Source organism: Onychomys torridus, chromosome 14, assembly GCF_903995425.1.
Source record: "Onychomys torridus chromosome 14, mOncTor1.1, whole genome shotgun sequence".
Lineage (NCBI taxonomy): Eukaryota > Metazoa > Chordata > Mammalia > Rodentia > Cricetidae > Onychomys > Onychomys torridus.
In genome coordinates, this window is record NC_050456.1 from 42,304,655 (window position 1) to 42,320,822 (window position 16,168).

The following is a 16,168-nucleotide window of genomic DNA, read 5'->3' on the forward strand; positions in this document are numbered from 1 at the left end:
GACTCTTGGGCTGATAGTGGTGGAGACATGGTTCAGGTGTAGGTCAGGCTGACTCTGACCCATGCATGGGTCATGTGTAGTCTCGCACCGCACATGAGTGTTGGCCCACCAGCTGCTGAAGCGTTCGCCTGCAGAGCTGCCAGGACCAATGATCAGAGTTCTTCTCTGTGTTCCTGTGTCTAAATGGCCTGAGTGTGTTGTCAAAGCCTCCAGTCCTGGTCACAGGAGGAGAGTGAGGCCTCTGTGAGGATCCCATGAGAGGATAAAGAGACTTCTCAGGGTTCAGAGGTGGGGCTGACCGGCAGGTTGCCAATGCCCTAGTGAATAAAAGCATAAAACTTCTTCTTAAATGCTGAGGCTACTCTGTGATGAACACCCACTTCCCCACACCAGAGGCAACCATCCCAGAGCTCCCCACATAGAAACCATGAAGTGGGAACTCCTTCTGTTCTTGCCAAAAAAGAAAACAATAAGCAAATTTCAAATACTAGCTCCTTTACCAAGTTTTCTCTATAGGTTTAGGAATCCATAAACTTCTCTGTCCAAATCTCTCCATACATATTATTATTTATAAGGGTAGAAATAAGTTAGGATTCTCAAACCTTCTGATAGCACCATGCTTTCTAAGACCTGGGGAATAATAACCTTTATGGAGACTTGTAAAAGCTGTCGGATCTACTGGTTTTATTTTTCATTGTCTTAACTAACAGAAACAGTGTGAGGATGAGATGGATGTACATAAGAATGGTTAATTTGGGGCGGCAAGATGTGGTGGGTAAAGGCCCTTGTCACTGAGCCTGATGACCTGAAATTGATCCCTGGGACCTACATAGTGGATGGAGAGAACTGATTCCATTAAGTTGTCCTCTGATCTCCACATCTGCTGTGGCATACATTCACAGACACAGACACAGACACAGACACACACACACACACACACACACACACACACACACACACACACACACACTAAATGCTTTTTAAAGATACTTAACTTTTAAAGATTGTTAATATATATTATTAGTCCATTGCTAATATTTTTTGGTTGACAGCTCCTTGGTCATCCCACCCTCAGCCCTGGTACCCATCATTGCTCTCTCTGCTCATAGGAGATTTTTAGATTTGATTTTTCTGTGCCTGGTTTATTTCTCTTAATCTTCTCCAGCTCCGTTTGTGTTGCCACAAATGACAGGGTCTCCTCCTGTTTTAAGGTTGAGTGACATTTCATTGTACGTCTACCCCACATTTTCTGTGTCTATTCATCCATGCCACCAATAATGCTGCAGTGAGCGGAGCATGTAATTCTCTCTTCAATATGCTGACTTCATTTTCTTTGGATATACACCGAGCTAATGGAATTGTTGGATCATATGCATGTTCCATTTTAATTTTCGAGGTATCATCATGTAGTTTTGGACAGTGGTTGACTGACTCACAGTCCCGCCATCAGTGTGCACGGTCCATTTTCCTCCTCACTCTTGCCGGCATCCAGTGCCTTTCATCCTGTTAATAGAAGCTCTGGCAGGGAAGAGGTGGTATCTCAGTGTGGCTTCAGTTTGCATTTCTTTGACGGTTAGTGGTGGCAAGCATTTTTGTTTCATGCATCTGTTGACCATTTATAGTTCTTCTTTTGAGAAATATCTATTTAGGTCCTTTTCTCTGTTTTAGATTTTTGGAGTTGTTTATTTTCTTGCTATTTGAGTTAAGTTGAAACAACCTGAGTGTTCAGCAAAGGGAGTACACTTAAATAATGTACGAATGGAAGAGGACTTTCTTCTAGGTATGATGGCACATACCTGTAGTCCCAGACAGGGCATGTGAGGTAGTATCATTGGAGTTCATGAGTTCCAGACCCTGCTGGTCAGTTTACAAAAAGAAAAAAAAAAGTACTTTGTATCAGATATTGTCAAAAGCATCTGACATGTATGATTAATGGCATGTGGTTGTCATCACGTAGGATAGACACAGTTATTATCTTTGCTTTGTTGGTCCTTCAGGGAAACATGGAAATATTAAAACACTCCCTCCAGACCCAACACTTTTAGGAAACTATAGAACTAGAAGGTTCCTGGAAAGAACACAGAATTTACAAAGATGAGCGAGTGTATCCCCATCAAGTTCTGATCAAGACGGGGAACTGGCTCTTGTTCCCCACACATGCACCAGCGGGAAATGATGCCAAAAATATCATCAGGACTATGGTTGAATGGTAGGGTTGCTGGGGAAGGGCATACTTTTTTTTTTTTTTTTTTTGAGCTGAGGATCGAACCCAGGGCCTTGCACTTGCTAGGCAAGAGCTCTACCACTGAGCTAAATCCCCAACCCTGGACATACATTTTCAAATATGTGTCAGGTTTTGTTGGAAACAATGGATAGTGAGAATAAGGCATTCCTTAGTAAGGAGAGCACTTGGTCACCGGGGACCTGGGTCTCAAATCCAGTGCATGCGTCAGTCCTCAGTCCTTTGAAGTTGTTCACTTCCGGATCCTTTCATCTTCCTTGGTGGCTGTCAGCCTTTTGGCATTTATGGAGACCCCACTGCCTTCGCCTTCCTCCTGCAGGCTTACCACCTGAGTAGAAGGCACTCAGCTGAGGCCAGGGAGAGAGAGCTGAGCTACTGAGCTTGCAAGAGCCAAAGAGGTGGTGGGTGATAAGAGACCAGCCAGAGGGAGAGGCTGGAGTGGGGTGAGGGGGACACCGAAGACAGAAAGAGCAGGGAGGGGGGGTCACAGAGTCAATATTGGTCAGATGCATTAGTCTTTGTCCAGAGACCCAGTTTCAGAGCAAGGGTTCTGGTGGGAAAACACAAGACACCCTGTGCCCGTCCCCCGGGAGAGGGCTGCACTGAGGTCCCTCCTCGCTCCTTAGGGGTTTAGCTCTGTCTCCATCAGCCTCTCTGGTGGCTGTAGACCACTGAGGCTCCCAGAGCAGGGAGGGAGAGAACTGGCTCTCTGCAGTAGGTTTCCTCAGAGAGCTGGGGCTGCTGGCCTTCCTGGGTCAGCCCTGCAGATGGAGCTCCTGGCAGCTCAGAGGGACCCACTGTTTCTCATCTGCCGGTCAGCACAGCCAAGGCCCGATTTCTGAAGTGAGATTGTTTAGGGTCTGTGCACACAGGCACAAGACGCTCTCAGCAGATTCCAAGTATGTTAGGGAAGTCACTAAGGGCAACACGAGGGCCAGAGAGCATTGCTTTCTCCGAATTTTTCTCTTGTCTCTTAGTTATTAGTAAAGCAGTGTGTGTAAATGTGAGAAAGGAGTTATTCTTGCACCCCTTTTTTGGGCCGGTGAGAACTTCCGAACCTTGAGTTAAAGTTTAGTCTCTCGCTTTCCCAGCGCCCAGTGTCTTTAAGAAATTCCTTGTTTTCTATTTTAATCAGTTAGGCATCTCCATCCAAAAATATGTCCATCCTTCCTAATGGGCAGAAAGCCTCTGGAAGGGGTCTTGAGTGGGGTGTGACTGCATCCACAGTGCAGGGGTAGATTAGCCACAGCCCACTCTGTGCTGAACACTGAGCTTCAGGCAGCGTGGCCAGTCCCGGTGCATCCTGAGCTGCTGCGAGCAGCTGGATTGGGAAGGAGGCACACTCAGCTCCTGTCATGGCATCCATTCCCCATGTTCTGATGCTGTGCCATCCTGGGCAAGGAGAAGAGACTCCAAGGCTGCAGGTTAGGAGAGAAGAAGAAGAGACAAAGGCAATGAGCCTCTGAGGAGGCCCCTGTTAGCTTCAGCGTGCCTGGATGAGTCTTGGAGTCTAAATGTGCCAGTTCTGCAGGATGGGCAAAATGCAGAAGCTGGAAGTTCACTGAGACCCAAGATCCATTCTGGATGCTTCTACTCATCACTGCCGCCTCGGAAAGTAACTGCTATTCAGTAAATACCTGTTGGGCAAAATATCTTGCAATACTCAAAATAATCCTAGAAGGTGAAGATGTTTTCATCCTTGTAACAGTTTGGATAGCTGAGGTCCACAGAGGTCAGTCCGTCCTGGGTCACAAAGCAAGAGGCAGTATGTGTGTTCTTGACCAGGTTAGGCAGCTCTGGGCTGTGTCTGTTACAGTGTGGTGAGAAGTCTCCCCTCTCTGCAATGTCTACATCTGAGAAGAATATATAGCTGTATTCTTCTGCCATACGTGTTCTCTGGCTTTTTGTGAAGCGCCTAAGGATATTTCCTCTGATCTCTCTGGAACTAGGTCTCCTCCTTTCCCTGAGCAATGACTTCATATGCCATCTGGTCAGCTTATGGGTCATTTATTGTTGTTTGCCTTTGGCTCAGATGGAAATAGAAAGCAAACTAGAACATGGTATTGGTGTTTCCCATCTCTGCTTGCTCCCAGCCCATCAGTGTGTTCCATCTTTCTTTTAGGTTGGTAGCTATGGAGACAGGTCCACAGACCAGATTACGATGTCTGGACCATGTCATGTGTTTGGCTGACCTCTTCAACTGGACAGCCTGTGGGGACAGTGTGCAAGGGGGCCACCTTCAGGCATGGGATTTGAGCTTCTGTCCTCTCAGGCTACCAGACCTTGGACTTCCTGTTGGTAAACAGGGTCTTGAACATGAATGGGAGAAAAAGAAGTGTTCCTCTGTTCCTGTCTCTGGCTAGGTCTGCAGGATACTCCATCTGCAAACCATTGTTGTTGAGGTTGCTTAACTCTAACTGGCTTGTTTATGGCTCTCACCAACACTGACAGCCTAGAGGGTAAGCAGCCCCCGCATTTTTACATCTGGAAAGATGTTTTGTGGCACTGTGTGGCATTTCCCTTGATGTCCCCAATCTTCACCAGAATTAGCCTCAGCCACGTGTGCTCACAGTGACTGGAAGTGTTGAGCTAGTGATTGCATAGTTATGGTTTTCCCTTACCACAGTGAGTCAAGTTGCCAATCCCCTGTCTTCAACAGTGCCCTTGGAAGTTCAAGTGCCAAGCTGGCTGCCGGACTGGAAAGGAGGTGGTCTGGTGGAAAGTCAGTCTTTCCTCTTAGTCTAGAGGTAGGATGGCACGTGTGAGTGATGATGGGAGGCTGAGCTCATGCAGTAAGTGTGGATAGCTGACCTTGAACTCTGGATCCTGGGGAAGCTCTGACCCATGCGTCAGGCTTTCTGCAAAAGTTCAACCAGGGTAGCTATAAGACCCAAATCAACTAACACCTTAGTTTCTGCATTGCCTGAACATAGTCTCTGGGAGGTTGGGTAGGCTCCCACCTTGACTGACATCGCTGTCCAGACAGGGTCTGAAGCTATGATTGTAGCTGGAGTGAGTCCACCCCACCCTGGAGACAGTTAGGCAGTTGTTAAAAAAACAAAACCAAACAAAACAACAGCAACAACAAAAAACAACTTTCTCGGGCAGAAACCATAGGCTGTAATGTGTTCTAGTTTTGAAATACTTGAGTTTCTTATAACTACTCAAGATCACTGGTTGGAACTAGGTTATGCCTGTCTCTCCTGGGCCCCAGAAACAGCCAGGGCTTCTCATGAGTCGAGACAGCCTGGTCGCAAGTTAGCTTGCGGCACAAGGTGGAAAAGCATTTCGACCAAGACTATGGAGCACCTGTGAAAGGAAGCCCGGACTTCGCCCTGAGGACACAGCAGGACACAAAGAAGTGCAGCCTAGGCCTCCGTGTAGCTGGCCTAGGAAGCTGTGGGTCTGAAGCTGTCTTATGTGGGTTCGACTCAGCAGGTGGCCAGCCAGCCATCGGAGGCTGTTCTTCATTTCCACTGTGGCCGAGCTCTGTATAGCCACCTGCTGGGAAGGGAGTGTAGGGGTATTTAAAGCTGTATTTGCATGTCCAGTGCATGCTTATTTTTATGGACACTGGAGTGAACTTGGGATCTGCTGATGATTATGAGGGAGGCCTGATTCAAGCCCCACATCGCCGCTGGCTAGTGATTGGTGCTGAATTGCTATACTATACAGGCTCATGTCGGCAGACAGAATGGGAAGAGTGCCAGCCCTTGCTTGCTCTCCTGCTCACCTCAATGTTTGTGTGGTCTTCTTTCACTGACATCTCCTGCTCCAGGCCATGGGGACATTTGTGTACCTCCCTGCATACTGCCACATAACCTCAGGAGCCATCAAGACCCACTGTCCCACTCTTCCCCAAGGCTCCCTTTCCTGCCTTCTGCTGTCAGATGGCACTGCCCTGTCTCATTGCTACGATCCTATGCACTAGAGAGAGCAGCGTGCCCTTTCTTCCCTGCAGGGCCAGCCAGTGCATTCCAGCTTCTCTTCCGAGGGAGGCTTCCAGCTTGCAGGCTGCTCATTCCGCAGAAGAGCCCACTGAACTGGGAGCTCATTTCTTCCTACATCTGCGCTGTCATCAGCCATCTCTCAGTCAGGGGTTTTGGAACGAGTGTTGGGACTCTGCCCAGAACCTCTTCACTTCATCCTCAAGGTGTAGGACATTTTGAAGGTTAAAATGACATAACACATATTTCCCCATCAAAACAGGCGTGCCCTTTGGCCACCTCCACTTCCAACCATACCCGTTTTTCCGTTTCTTTGCACTGTTCCTTGGGAAGCCACCCACTCTGGCGTTTTCCTGCTCCATTCACTCCCTCCCTCCCCTGGGAGCACAGAACCACGTTCTCTTTGGTATTTTCTGAGGAAGCATGAAGTGGGGATGAGCCGCTGTCTACAGCTTCTGTACCAACCTCCATCTACGGATGGCAAAAGCTGCTTAGGGTGGGTTAGACACAATCATGAAACACAGCTAATAAAGTGGAGTTGGCCTACATCCTGGTTCAGGTTTCTCTTCTGAAGCCTATAGAATGGGGGCCTAATGTTTACTTGACTAGCTCCTCTTTATTTGGGCTTTAGGACAGATCTACCGAGACAGTTCCTTTTCACATTGCCCAGAGCATAACCCCTATCACGTGACCCATCTCAGGGCTGGTGAACTGTTATCATTTGCCGTGAGCCTTAAATACCATCCTCTTCCTTGTACAGTGCCATGTTGTGTGACCTCTTTTAACACATGGTGGGATAAGCCTCTCTCGGAGGGCTTATCCTGTGCATTGCAGGCCATCCAGCATGATCCTTGCTATCCATTCACTAGCTATCAGTTATCAGTTATTGCCCTTGAGTTATTGCCAGGTATTCCTTGAGGAATCTGCCTTGGCTGAAAACTGTGGTCTCCCACGACTGTCCAATCATCTCTTCTCAGTGTCTAGTCATGTGGGCTAAAAGACTGTTTCCTACAGAGAAAGTGAAGTGTGTCATATTGTCCTTACAAAAGAGTACAGCAAGGTGGCTCTGTGGGTAAAGGTGCTGACCACCCAGCCCCCCTATCCAAGTCCAGTCCTGGAACCTGCATGGTGGAAGGAGAGAGCTAACTCCTACAAGTTGTCCTCTGAGCTCCACATAGGAGCCATGGCATGCACCTGCCCACACCCACATGAATACACACACACACACACACACACACACACACACACACACACACACACATCAATATGATTAACTGGGGGACAGCAAAAGTGTGCAGTGTTTGTTCAGTGTGAGTGAAGACCTGACCAGTGCTCTGCCGTCTCTTCTTAACCTAGAAGTCTGCTGCACAACAAGGCAGAGATGTGGGGTGCCTAGGGCCCCGAAGAGCCAAATACAAGCTCACCTGAGTGTGAGTTTTAAGTCAGTTGTGACAAACCCAGAGTGGGAGAAATGCGCAGCTTCTCTTGTTTGGTATTTAACCACGGTTCTTTCACTTTATCAACAAGGCATCGACCCAGCGCTTTTCATGGGAGCTACCATCTCCACTGAGGCCTGCCTGGGAGGCCTGTCTGTGAGTCAGAACCTTGTCCTGTACAGGGCACACAAGGCTAGATGTCACACATCGATCATCAAACCTCTAGAAAGATTTCCCAACTGATATGGAAATACTGGCTAATGACAATGTGAGTGTGTTTTGAGGGAGAGCAAACCTGTGGTTTTCTTTTTGGCCCAGGGCAGTGATCTCCCTTCGGGAGTGAACTGGCAGGATGGCGTCTGTGAGGGGTGGCTGTGGTTCCAGCCACTGGGGAGCTCGGGGAGAGTGAACTCTAGGGAACCGCAGTGGGGGAATGCAGGAAACGGTTCAGGTGGGAGATTGCGTCTCCACAGCCTCTTGATCTTGTAGAAGCTGTAATATAAAATTCTCCACTCCCTGTGTGTGGAGACAGAAGAGAGGAGAGCTGCAGAGGGTAGTCCACACCGGGGCAGAGATGGGTGGAAAGCAGGCAGAAGGAAGGCCAGCCCATAATAAATGCTTTCACAGGAAGAGATGCAAATGCTAAGAAGTTGAGCCACCAAAGAACTTGGGGGCATTTCTTGGACCTGTCAGAAAGTGGTGGGCATCTCTGTTCTTCATCTTATAGCTTTTGCAGGCCAGTCTCAGCTCCATCCAATTGTTGTCTACAGGCTTAGCAGCATCCTCTCCCGGAACAGCCCTTCCGCTCTGTTTACCCCAACTGTCTATCATTGTAGGATTGCTGTGCTCTCCATTACTTTCCCCTGGCTGTGGCAAATGACCTGATGGAAGCAACCTAAGGACAGGTTTGTTTTGGCTCACAGCTCGGAGGTACCGTCCAGCACTTGGGGGAAGTCAGGACAGCAGGAACCAGAAGCGGCTGGTCACATGACATGCACAGCCAGGAGACCGAGATGAACACTAGCACCCAGCTTGCTTTCTCCATTTTATATAGTTGGGGACCCCAGTCTGTGGGGTGGTGCCACCCACATTTAGGATGAGCCTGCCCATGTCAATTGACCTAATCTAGAAAGTCGCTCACAAGTTTGTCTTCTAGAGGGTTCTAGATCCTGTCAAGGTATTGCCCTCATCTGGCATGTGGGCTAGTCAGGATTCATTATAAGACGTGGCTGTAACAAGTCCTTGCTGCCAGAAACACACTTGCCTCCGAGCTTGTGAATCCCTCCAGGTTCAGAGTCCACGTTCCTAAAGTTCTGTTTGCTACAGTGGAGGCATAAGAATCCGTCTTACCAAAGATGAGTCTCTGTCCAGATAAGATGTACCTTGACTCCAGGGCCTGACAAGAGGGTTACTGGGTGAGTGAATTAATCCCTGGCATCTTATAGCGTGTGCAGGACGATGAAAAACAGAATAGAGCCATTGACTCCACCTTACTCTTCCTTCTGTGAAGCCTTTGCAATCATTCTTTATGTGGTTTAAATTCAAGTGGTTTCCAGTTGGAGCGTGGTGCAATCATATTTCCTCACAAGGGTGCTTTCCACCATGACCTCTTTGACGTCAGTAACTGCTTCCTGTTGATGTGAACTCTCTGTTCACCCAGCTGACAACTCGGTCAGTGAAAAATAATGAAACAGTGTGACTTTGGAGTCATTCAGCATGGTGCCATCTGTGCCCCCAGAGATGCCCTTCTTGCCTATATTCAGCATGGTGCCGTCTGTGCCCCCAGAGATGCCCTTCTTGCCTATATTCAGCATGGTGCCGTCTGTGCCCCCAGAGAAGACCTTCTTGCCTACAGCTCTTAATGCACTCTGGAGTTTTCAATATGGGGCTTGCTATTCCTACAGAAATACCCCCCAGCAGTTCTTAGAATTTGATGAGTGTAGGTAGGGCTTCCAGTTCAACAGTGCCTTGAATCACTAGCTAAATTATTCATAACCATAAATGTAATTGCTATTCTTTGAATTATTTTTCCTCTGTCTTCACTGTGGCCAATGTGCCGTGACTGTTTCTTACTAAAACATTTCATTCCCCAAACAACTTATCTGCAAATGAAACATATTTGTAAATCAAAAGGATTACGGAGTCTAGTTTTCAACGCAGAAAAATCTTTCTTACTGTGGTTATAAGAATGAGTAAATGCTGCAGAAGGGGAAAAGGATTACTAAGACTGCGAAGCACACTGCAGTCCACGGGGCAGCACCTCTGTTTCCCAACCACAATGTTTTAAAATCCATAAAGCTGAGAATCAGAGTCCTTAGTTAATGTTAGAAAAGTAGGAAACTGTACAGAGCTGAGTGCTGGGTTGGTGTCCTTTTGGTTATCAACCCAGCTTTATGACTCCCTAAAAATAATTCCTAGAATGAAAAGTCCTTACCTCGCCAAGGTCATTGCCTTGTGGCATTAGGAAATGCTTCTGTACCGCAACAGCTGGGCTTGGAGAGTGAGGGGACTTTCATTTCTTTAGATCTCCTAGACTTGGGGTTGGCCTTAAACTAGCTATGTAGCTAAGGCTGGCCTTGAACTCCTGATTCTCCTGCCTTGCAAGAGCTGAAATTATAGGCGTGAGTAGCCACACCAGGCTAGGATGGTTTAGATTCTTGTCCTACACTGGGAGTCAGGGAGCCATTGCAACCTTTTATTAGTTTGCACATTGCCCCTGCCCCCGTGTGTGTGTGTGTGTGTGTGTGTGTGTGTGTGTGTGTGTGTGTGTGTGTGTGTGTATGTAATGAATGGCTGCTGTAGTTCTAGCCACGGGACCATGGCAGCTGAAGCTGTAGTGGGATGGTTATAATAATGGGGTAATGATAATGACAGTTGCTGTCACGTGTTGAACATTTCCTGTTGGTCTAATCCTAGTCAAAACTCTTGGCCTAACACAGTGAACTTTGAGTCTAGTCATCTTGCCAAGCCCATTTCACAAAGTGAGTTGAGAGAAGGAAGGAGAGAAGGAGAGAATTCCAGAAAGGGAGAGAGAATATAGTTCCCAGGAGCTTCCTGTGCCTACTGAGGATCCTGGGTCCACACCTCAGGGGTAATCACTGGGCAGCATTCCTGTTAGTGCCACCGAGGACTTGGCACCATGCACAGTGTCTCCTGGATTTTGCTTTATCGTCTGCTCATAAGTTCTGTTTGTTAGGATTCTTTGGAAAGGGCCCGGCACAGACTCTTTGCTCCTGTTTAACCTTCCATGATCACTGTTGTTATAGGCATTATTGTTCTAGATTTTAAAACAGGAAGCTTCTTGCTCCTTAAAAATTTCTATGTGTTTTACTTAAAAATTTCCTAGAAGTTACAGAAAGCTTACCCTGAGGCTACACAAGAAAAAAAAAAAAAACCCTAAAGGTAGAATCACAAATGCAAGAGGCATCGTGGTACCCAGGGCTAGGGGTTGACCAGACCTCCCAGATGGACCTAAAACTGGAAAGACACAAGGAAGCCTGACGACCTCCTTCTAACTTCTCTCTCCCTGGCTTTGTGTCTGCCCCACTCTGTATTTACCTTGCGTTGGCCCATCTGTCCATTCATCCATGCATCTGTCCACCCCTCCACCCATCCATGCGTCCATCCGGGGTTTGTACCACCCTGTTATACTGAGGAATTTCATGTGTACACCACAGAGGCAGCCTCAGCTCCCTGAGTCACATTTCCTCAGTTCTTACACACAGTTCAGATTGAATAAAAACTTTTCATTTCAGTTTCAATGTTCTGGAATACAATGCTCTTCCATGGAAGAGTCCGTGGGAAAGTGGGCTCCTTCCAATTAGTCATGTACAGGAGGTACAGCAATTGTCTTCATGGCCCTTTTTGTTACTCATCCCATCCTAGGGGAGCTCTACCCTGTAGCCAAGCCTCACCTCATCTAGCTGCATATCATTTTCAACTTCCAGGAGCAATCTCTAAAGAGAACTTTAAGAAGTGTCTCCTGCTGACTGCCACTACCATTTTAGAGGATATGCCCCGAAGAGCCAGGGCAGAAAGCTGGCACAGGCCTCAGTGGGTTAATGGAACCAGGGCAGATGACGACAGAAATTTTATTGTTGCCATGCACCAGCTCCTTGACCTCTGTGCCTGTAACTAATGCAGGGCGTGGGGACAAAGGGATTTCTGAGTTGCGTTTATTCCCCCAGGTGTTCATCATCCCATGCTGATGGCTGGCATTTGTGGGTTAGTTGAATCAGAGACCAGAGAAAGGCACACAGTGAAGACAAAGGGCTTGGCTTTGGAACTGAAGCTCAGCCAGCCTCCTGGATCTTGGGTTTCCTAGCCCACAGGTCAGGGCAAATCTGCCCTAAAGGAGCCAAAGCCATAGGTGAAGCAAGCTCTGCCAAGGCGAAGGCTCAGCTTCTAGGAAATGAGCTGTTAGGAGTCCTCAGCTGGCTGTGCGTACAGATTTTGGTTACAGAAAGACTCCTCTGTCTCTGCCTGGGTGGGATTAGCAGAGCTCTCCCTGCCCTAGAAGTGACTCACAGCCGCCTTAATCCATCTCACGGTCCCTCCCTATTGCAGGATTCCCCAAAAAGGACTTCATCTTGTTTCACAGCACAAGGCATTGGGCAAGTAACCCTTGGGACTAGTTCTTGACCAACATGGATGCCAAGGGAAGTTGTAGGCAGGAGGTCATCACCTGTGTCCTTTCAGAACCTCGAATACAGAACTCTTCTGTGGTGGGCCGTCACCACATGTGACAGCTTCCCGGAGTTGGCTCTGGTTTGGGATGCCATTCCAATAAGCATGATACAGTGGGTATCCTTGAGAGTAAGGGTGGTCATTGATGAATCTTAATAACAGAGAGCATCGTATGAAACCTCTTTCCCCTTCCCATCACCTAGAGGATGCTTCTGTGAGCTAGAGAGCAGGGTATGAAGGTTCTGTAGCCACCTTGCGCTTCCCACACCTAGAGGATGCTTCTGTGAAACAGCTTTACAGTGACATGTTTTCCAATGTGTTCTCATCCTTCTTTCAAATCTCAGTGTGGGAGAAGACCATGAGACTTTAGAAACCTTCAAGAGGTCCAGAGAAGTAGAAAGGGATGCCATACCCCAACCCCATCCCACAACCCTAAAGCTGATGTCTGTCATTACACAGGAGTTTGTTTTTTTTAATTTTTTTTGTCTTCTCTCTGGCTATAACTGAAAGTATTCTACACATCCACACTCTTTTCTGAGCTGAAAATGTCTCCTTTAGGAGACACCAGCAGTGCCAGATTCTATGCATTGCAACTTTGCCAAAGGGTAAAACGCTCAATAAAATTTTATTTTGGATGATATCCCATCTCTCATCCCACACCTTCTGCACACATTATATTGATGATAAACAGGTCTTTTTGTAAACAGTGGAGACTTGTCATTTGCTTCCTCCTCTGCAGCGTCAGTCTTGGAGAGTCGATAGTGGGACCTTCTCTCCTAGTAGACATTTTAGAACAGAGTCAGTGAAAGTTGAGGTCTCTAGAGGTTTCCTTGCAGTTAAAAACAAAATAAAACAAAAACAAAAACAACAACAACAAAAAAAAACATGTTGTGGGTTGGCAAATACAGTTTTGCACTTCATCGCATGACTTGAGGTCTTTGTGAGGATGGCTCTCGATTTCTTTTCATTCCAGTTACCTTTCCTGAATCTTGCTTTTCCTTTCTCCCTGGGGACTGTGTGAATGGTATCCTGTATTCTAGGTTGGTGCCAGGCCCATAATGGAAGCGAGACTCTGGATGGAAAGAAACAAGGGCATTGAACAAAACATCCTTGGTTTCAAATCTAAAGATCCCAACCCTCTCCAGATGCAGCCAAGGAGAAAGTGCCAGATTCTGTAGGTCGAGATCTGCACATACCACCCCCAGCCCCAACCCTGGAGCTATGAGTGGAGCCAAGATGTAGAGGAAAGAAAAGGACTCAAAGGCAGCATGTCCTACCCTCACACCTGCCATTTATTTGGCCAAGGGTCTGGCTTTGTAGATTTTGAATATGAAAAAGACATTGTGTGTGGAAGAGAGTTCCTTCTTAATTAATGCCTTTATCTTTTGCCTTGGAAACTCTGTTGAGGACACTGACTGACAGCTGCCTCACAGTGGCCGCTTACCCATGGACTCCCTTCCAGTCATGGGATGTTCAGAGCAACTAGAATTCAAGAACATCCACGAGGAAGGTGAATAGTCTGTCTCACAAGAAGCAGGAAGCTTCGCTCCTTGTTCAGGGACACTGCAAGGAGGCTTTTTCCTCAGACCCCTGGGGCTACCCATGCAGATGAGGCCTGTGTTAGGGGCTACCCCTGCAGATGAGGCCTGTGTTAGGGCTTACTCCACCAGATGAGGCCTGTGTTAGGGGTTACCCCTGCAGTTGAGGCCTATGTTAGGGGTCATTGCTGCAGATGAGGCCTGTGTTAGGGGCTACCCCTGCAGATGAGGCCTGTGTTAGGGGTTACCTCTGCAGATGAGGCCTGTGTTAGGGGTCATCGCTGCAGATGAGGCCTGTGTTAGGGGTCATCGCTGCAGATGAGGCCTGTGTTAGGGGTCATCACTGCAGATGAGGCCTATGTTAGGGGTCATCGCTGCAGATGAGGCCTGTGTTAGGGGTTATCGCTGCAGATGAGGCCAGTGTTGGCATAACTACCTCCTGTGCTCCTGTTGCTTTGGCAGTTGTCTGCAGGGCTAACCCGCCACTGAACCCATTTGCTAGCATGGCCCACCCACCGGACTCATGCCCATGGAATATGGGGCAGCCACTGCTCATCTGAACCCATCCACCCCGTTCTGCCTCTCCCTCTGCACTCAGACTCAAATGAGGGCCCTTAGCTTAGTCACAGGGCTTGCTGCTTTTGTTTAGTCTTCCCTTGGGCTATGGGGAAACCTGAAGAGCTGAGTTGGTGGTAGTTTTTTTAATTTTTATTTTTATGAACATTTCCCTTTTGTTTTCATTCTTAATTTCATGCTTCTAGCTGATAGAAACAGACATCCTTTACACACACACACACACACACACACACACGGTTGATCCCCTCCCCTTCTGATTGAGGTTTTACTTACTATAGGAAGTGGGAAATCATGGGTCACTCCGCCCTGATAGAGCTCAGCTTGGATGTGCTGCAGCAATACCCTGGGAAGTGAGCCAAAGCCAGACTCCCTGCCATGGTTCAGCCCAGCCACCCGGAGCAAAACTGGTGGCATCTCAAACCTCCAAGTAAAGGCGGGTTCTTGCATGTATACCTCCTTTGATAAAACACCAGTTTGCCCACACGGTGACCGCCCACAGTCCCACCCCCAGAAAGAGCAGCGCCATCTCTGAAGGATGGAACTCACCTGCAGGCCTTGACTCGCAGGACTCTTGCTCAGGCACCTCCCCACCCCCACACAGATGTCAGATGGCCCTCTTCCTCCACACTTCCTTCACAGCTTTACCAGAATGTGTAGATTTGCTGTCTCTGTTTTAAGGACCCCATGTTTCTCGTACCAGCCTTTCTAAGGGAAAAACATATCTGCTTTATGTCTATGGGCCTCTTCGTTGGGTTCCCAGCACCCCATTCAGTGCTCAGGGAAGGAAGTGAGGGGATCCACTGATGGTAGAGGTCCTTAGACACAAGCCTTTTACCCTATGCATCGCAGCAGCAATTGCTTGCTAGATGGACCTTACTGTCAGGAAGCAGTCTTATGGTCCATGAGCCCTTGGTGCACATGTATAGTCCCTAGGCTGCAGCAAAGGAAGCTTTGTTAGGTGAGAGTGACTGCCAGAGGGGACTTCTGGTGGGCTTTATGTCCACTTCTGATATGATGGAGGCATTTTTAACAGAGATTGTCAGCTGAGCTTCATTAGGCTGAGCTCTCTAAAGGAGGTTACCCTTTTTTTTTGTTTCTTTATTTTCTGCTCATTTGTGAGAAATGAAGTACCCTGCCCAGTGTCCTTTACTCTCTGAATAACCTTGTATGCTCCAATGAAGATGTTCACCAGAGGACATAATGCCTATGCTCTCTTCCCCTTTGGGATCTTTCACGTATCAGGCTGGAAAGAGAACTGATGTCTCTTGATGCTTCCTGTATGTAGAAAGTCAAGGTCGTGTGGAACTACCTAAAGGAGATTTCCATGCCCTCCTTCCCTATGAGATCGAGGACCTGACCCCACAGGACCATCCTCTACTGTCTGCTCACAGGCAGCAGTCTGCATGTTTGAGGAAGATGTCTCTTCCAGGGAGCACAATGCTGCTGAGCAAACAGTAGGCTAATCAATGCCCGCATGTTTCATCTAGGATCGTCTGTTCTTCGTCATGGAGTTCGTGAACGGAGGGGACCTGATGTTCCACATTCAAAAGTCCCGTCGCTTTGATGAAGCCCGAGCTCGTTTCTATGCTGCGGAGATAATTTCTGCGCTCATGTTCCTGCATGAGAAAGGCATCATCTACCGGTGAGTTTGTGTGCTGGGTGCCTCTTCGGATTCACCCACTGCCTGGCTCCTCATCAGGCCAGGCCTTCCTTTCTTGTAATCATCAACTACAGATGTTAGCA

The 16,168-nt window shown here is 47.9% G+C and overlaps 1 protein-coding gene across 1 annotated transcript in view; it reads left to right on the forward strand.

Annotated features, from left to right (window-relative positions):
* Prkch (protein kinase C eta) overlaps positions 1–16,168 on the forward strand; it is a 199,651-nt gene that overhangs the window by 119,654 nt on the left and 63,829 nt on the right. The window contains exon 8 of the mRNA XM_036205636.1: positions 15,913–16,067. Coding sequence (XP_036061529.1) covers positions 15,913–16,067 — 155 coding nt within the window. The remainder of the gene's footprint in view (positions 1–15,912; positions 16,068–16,168) is intronic.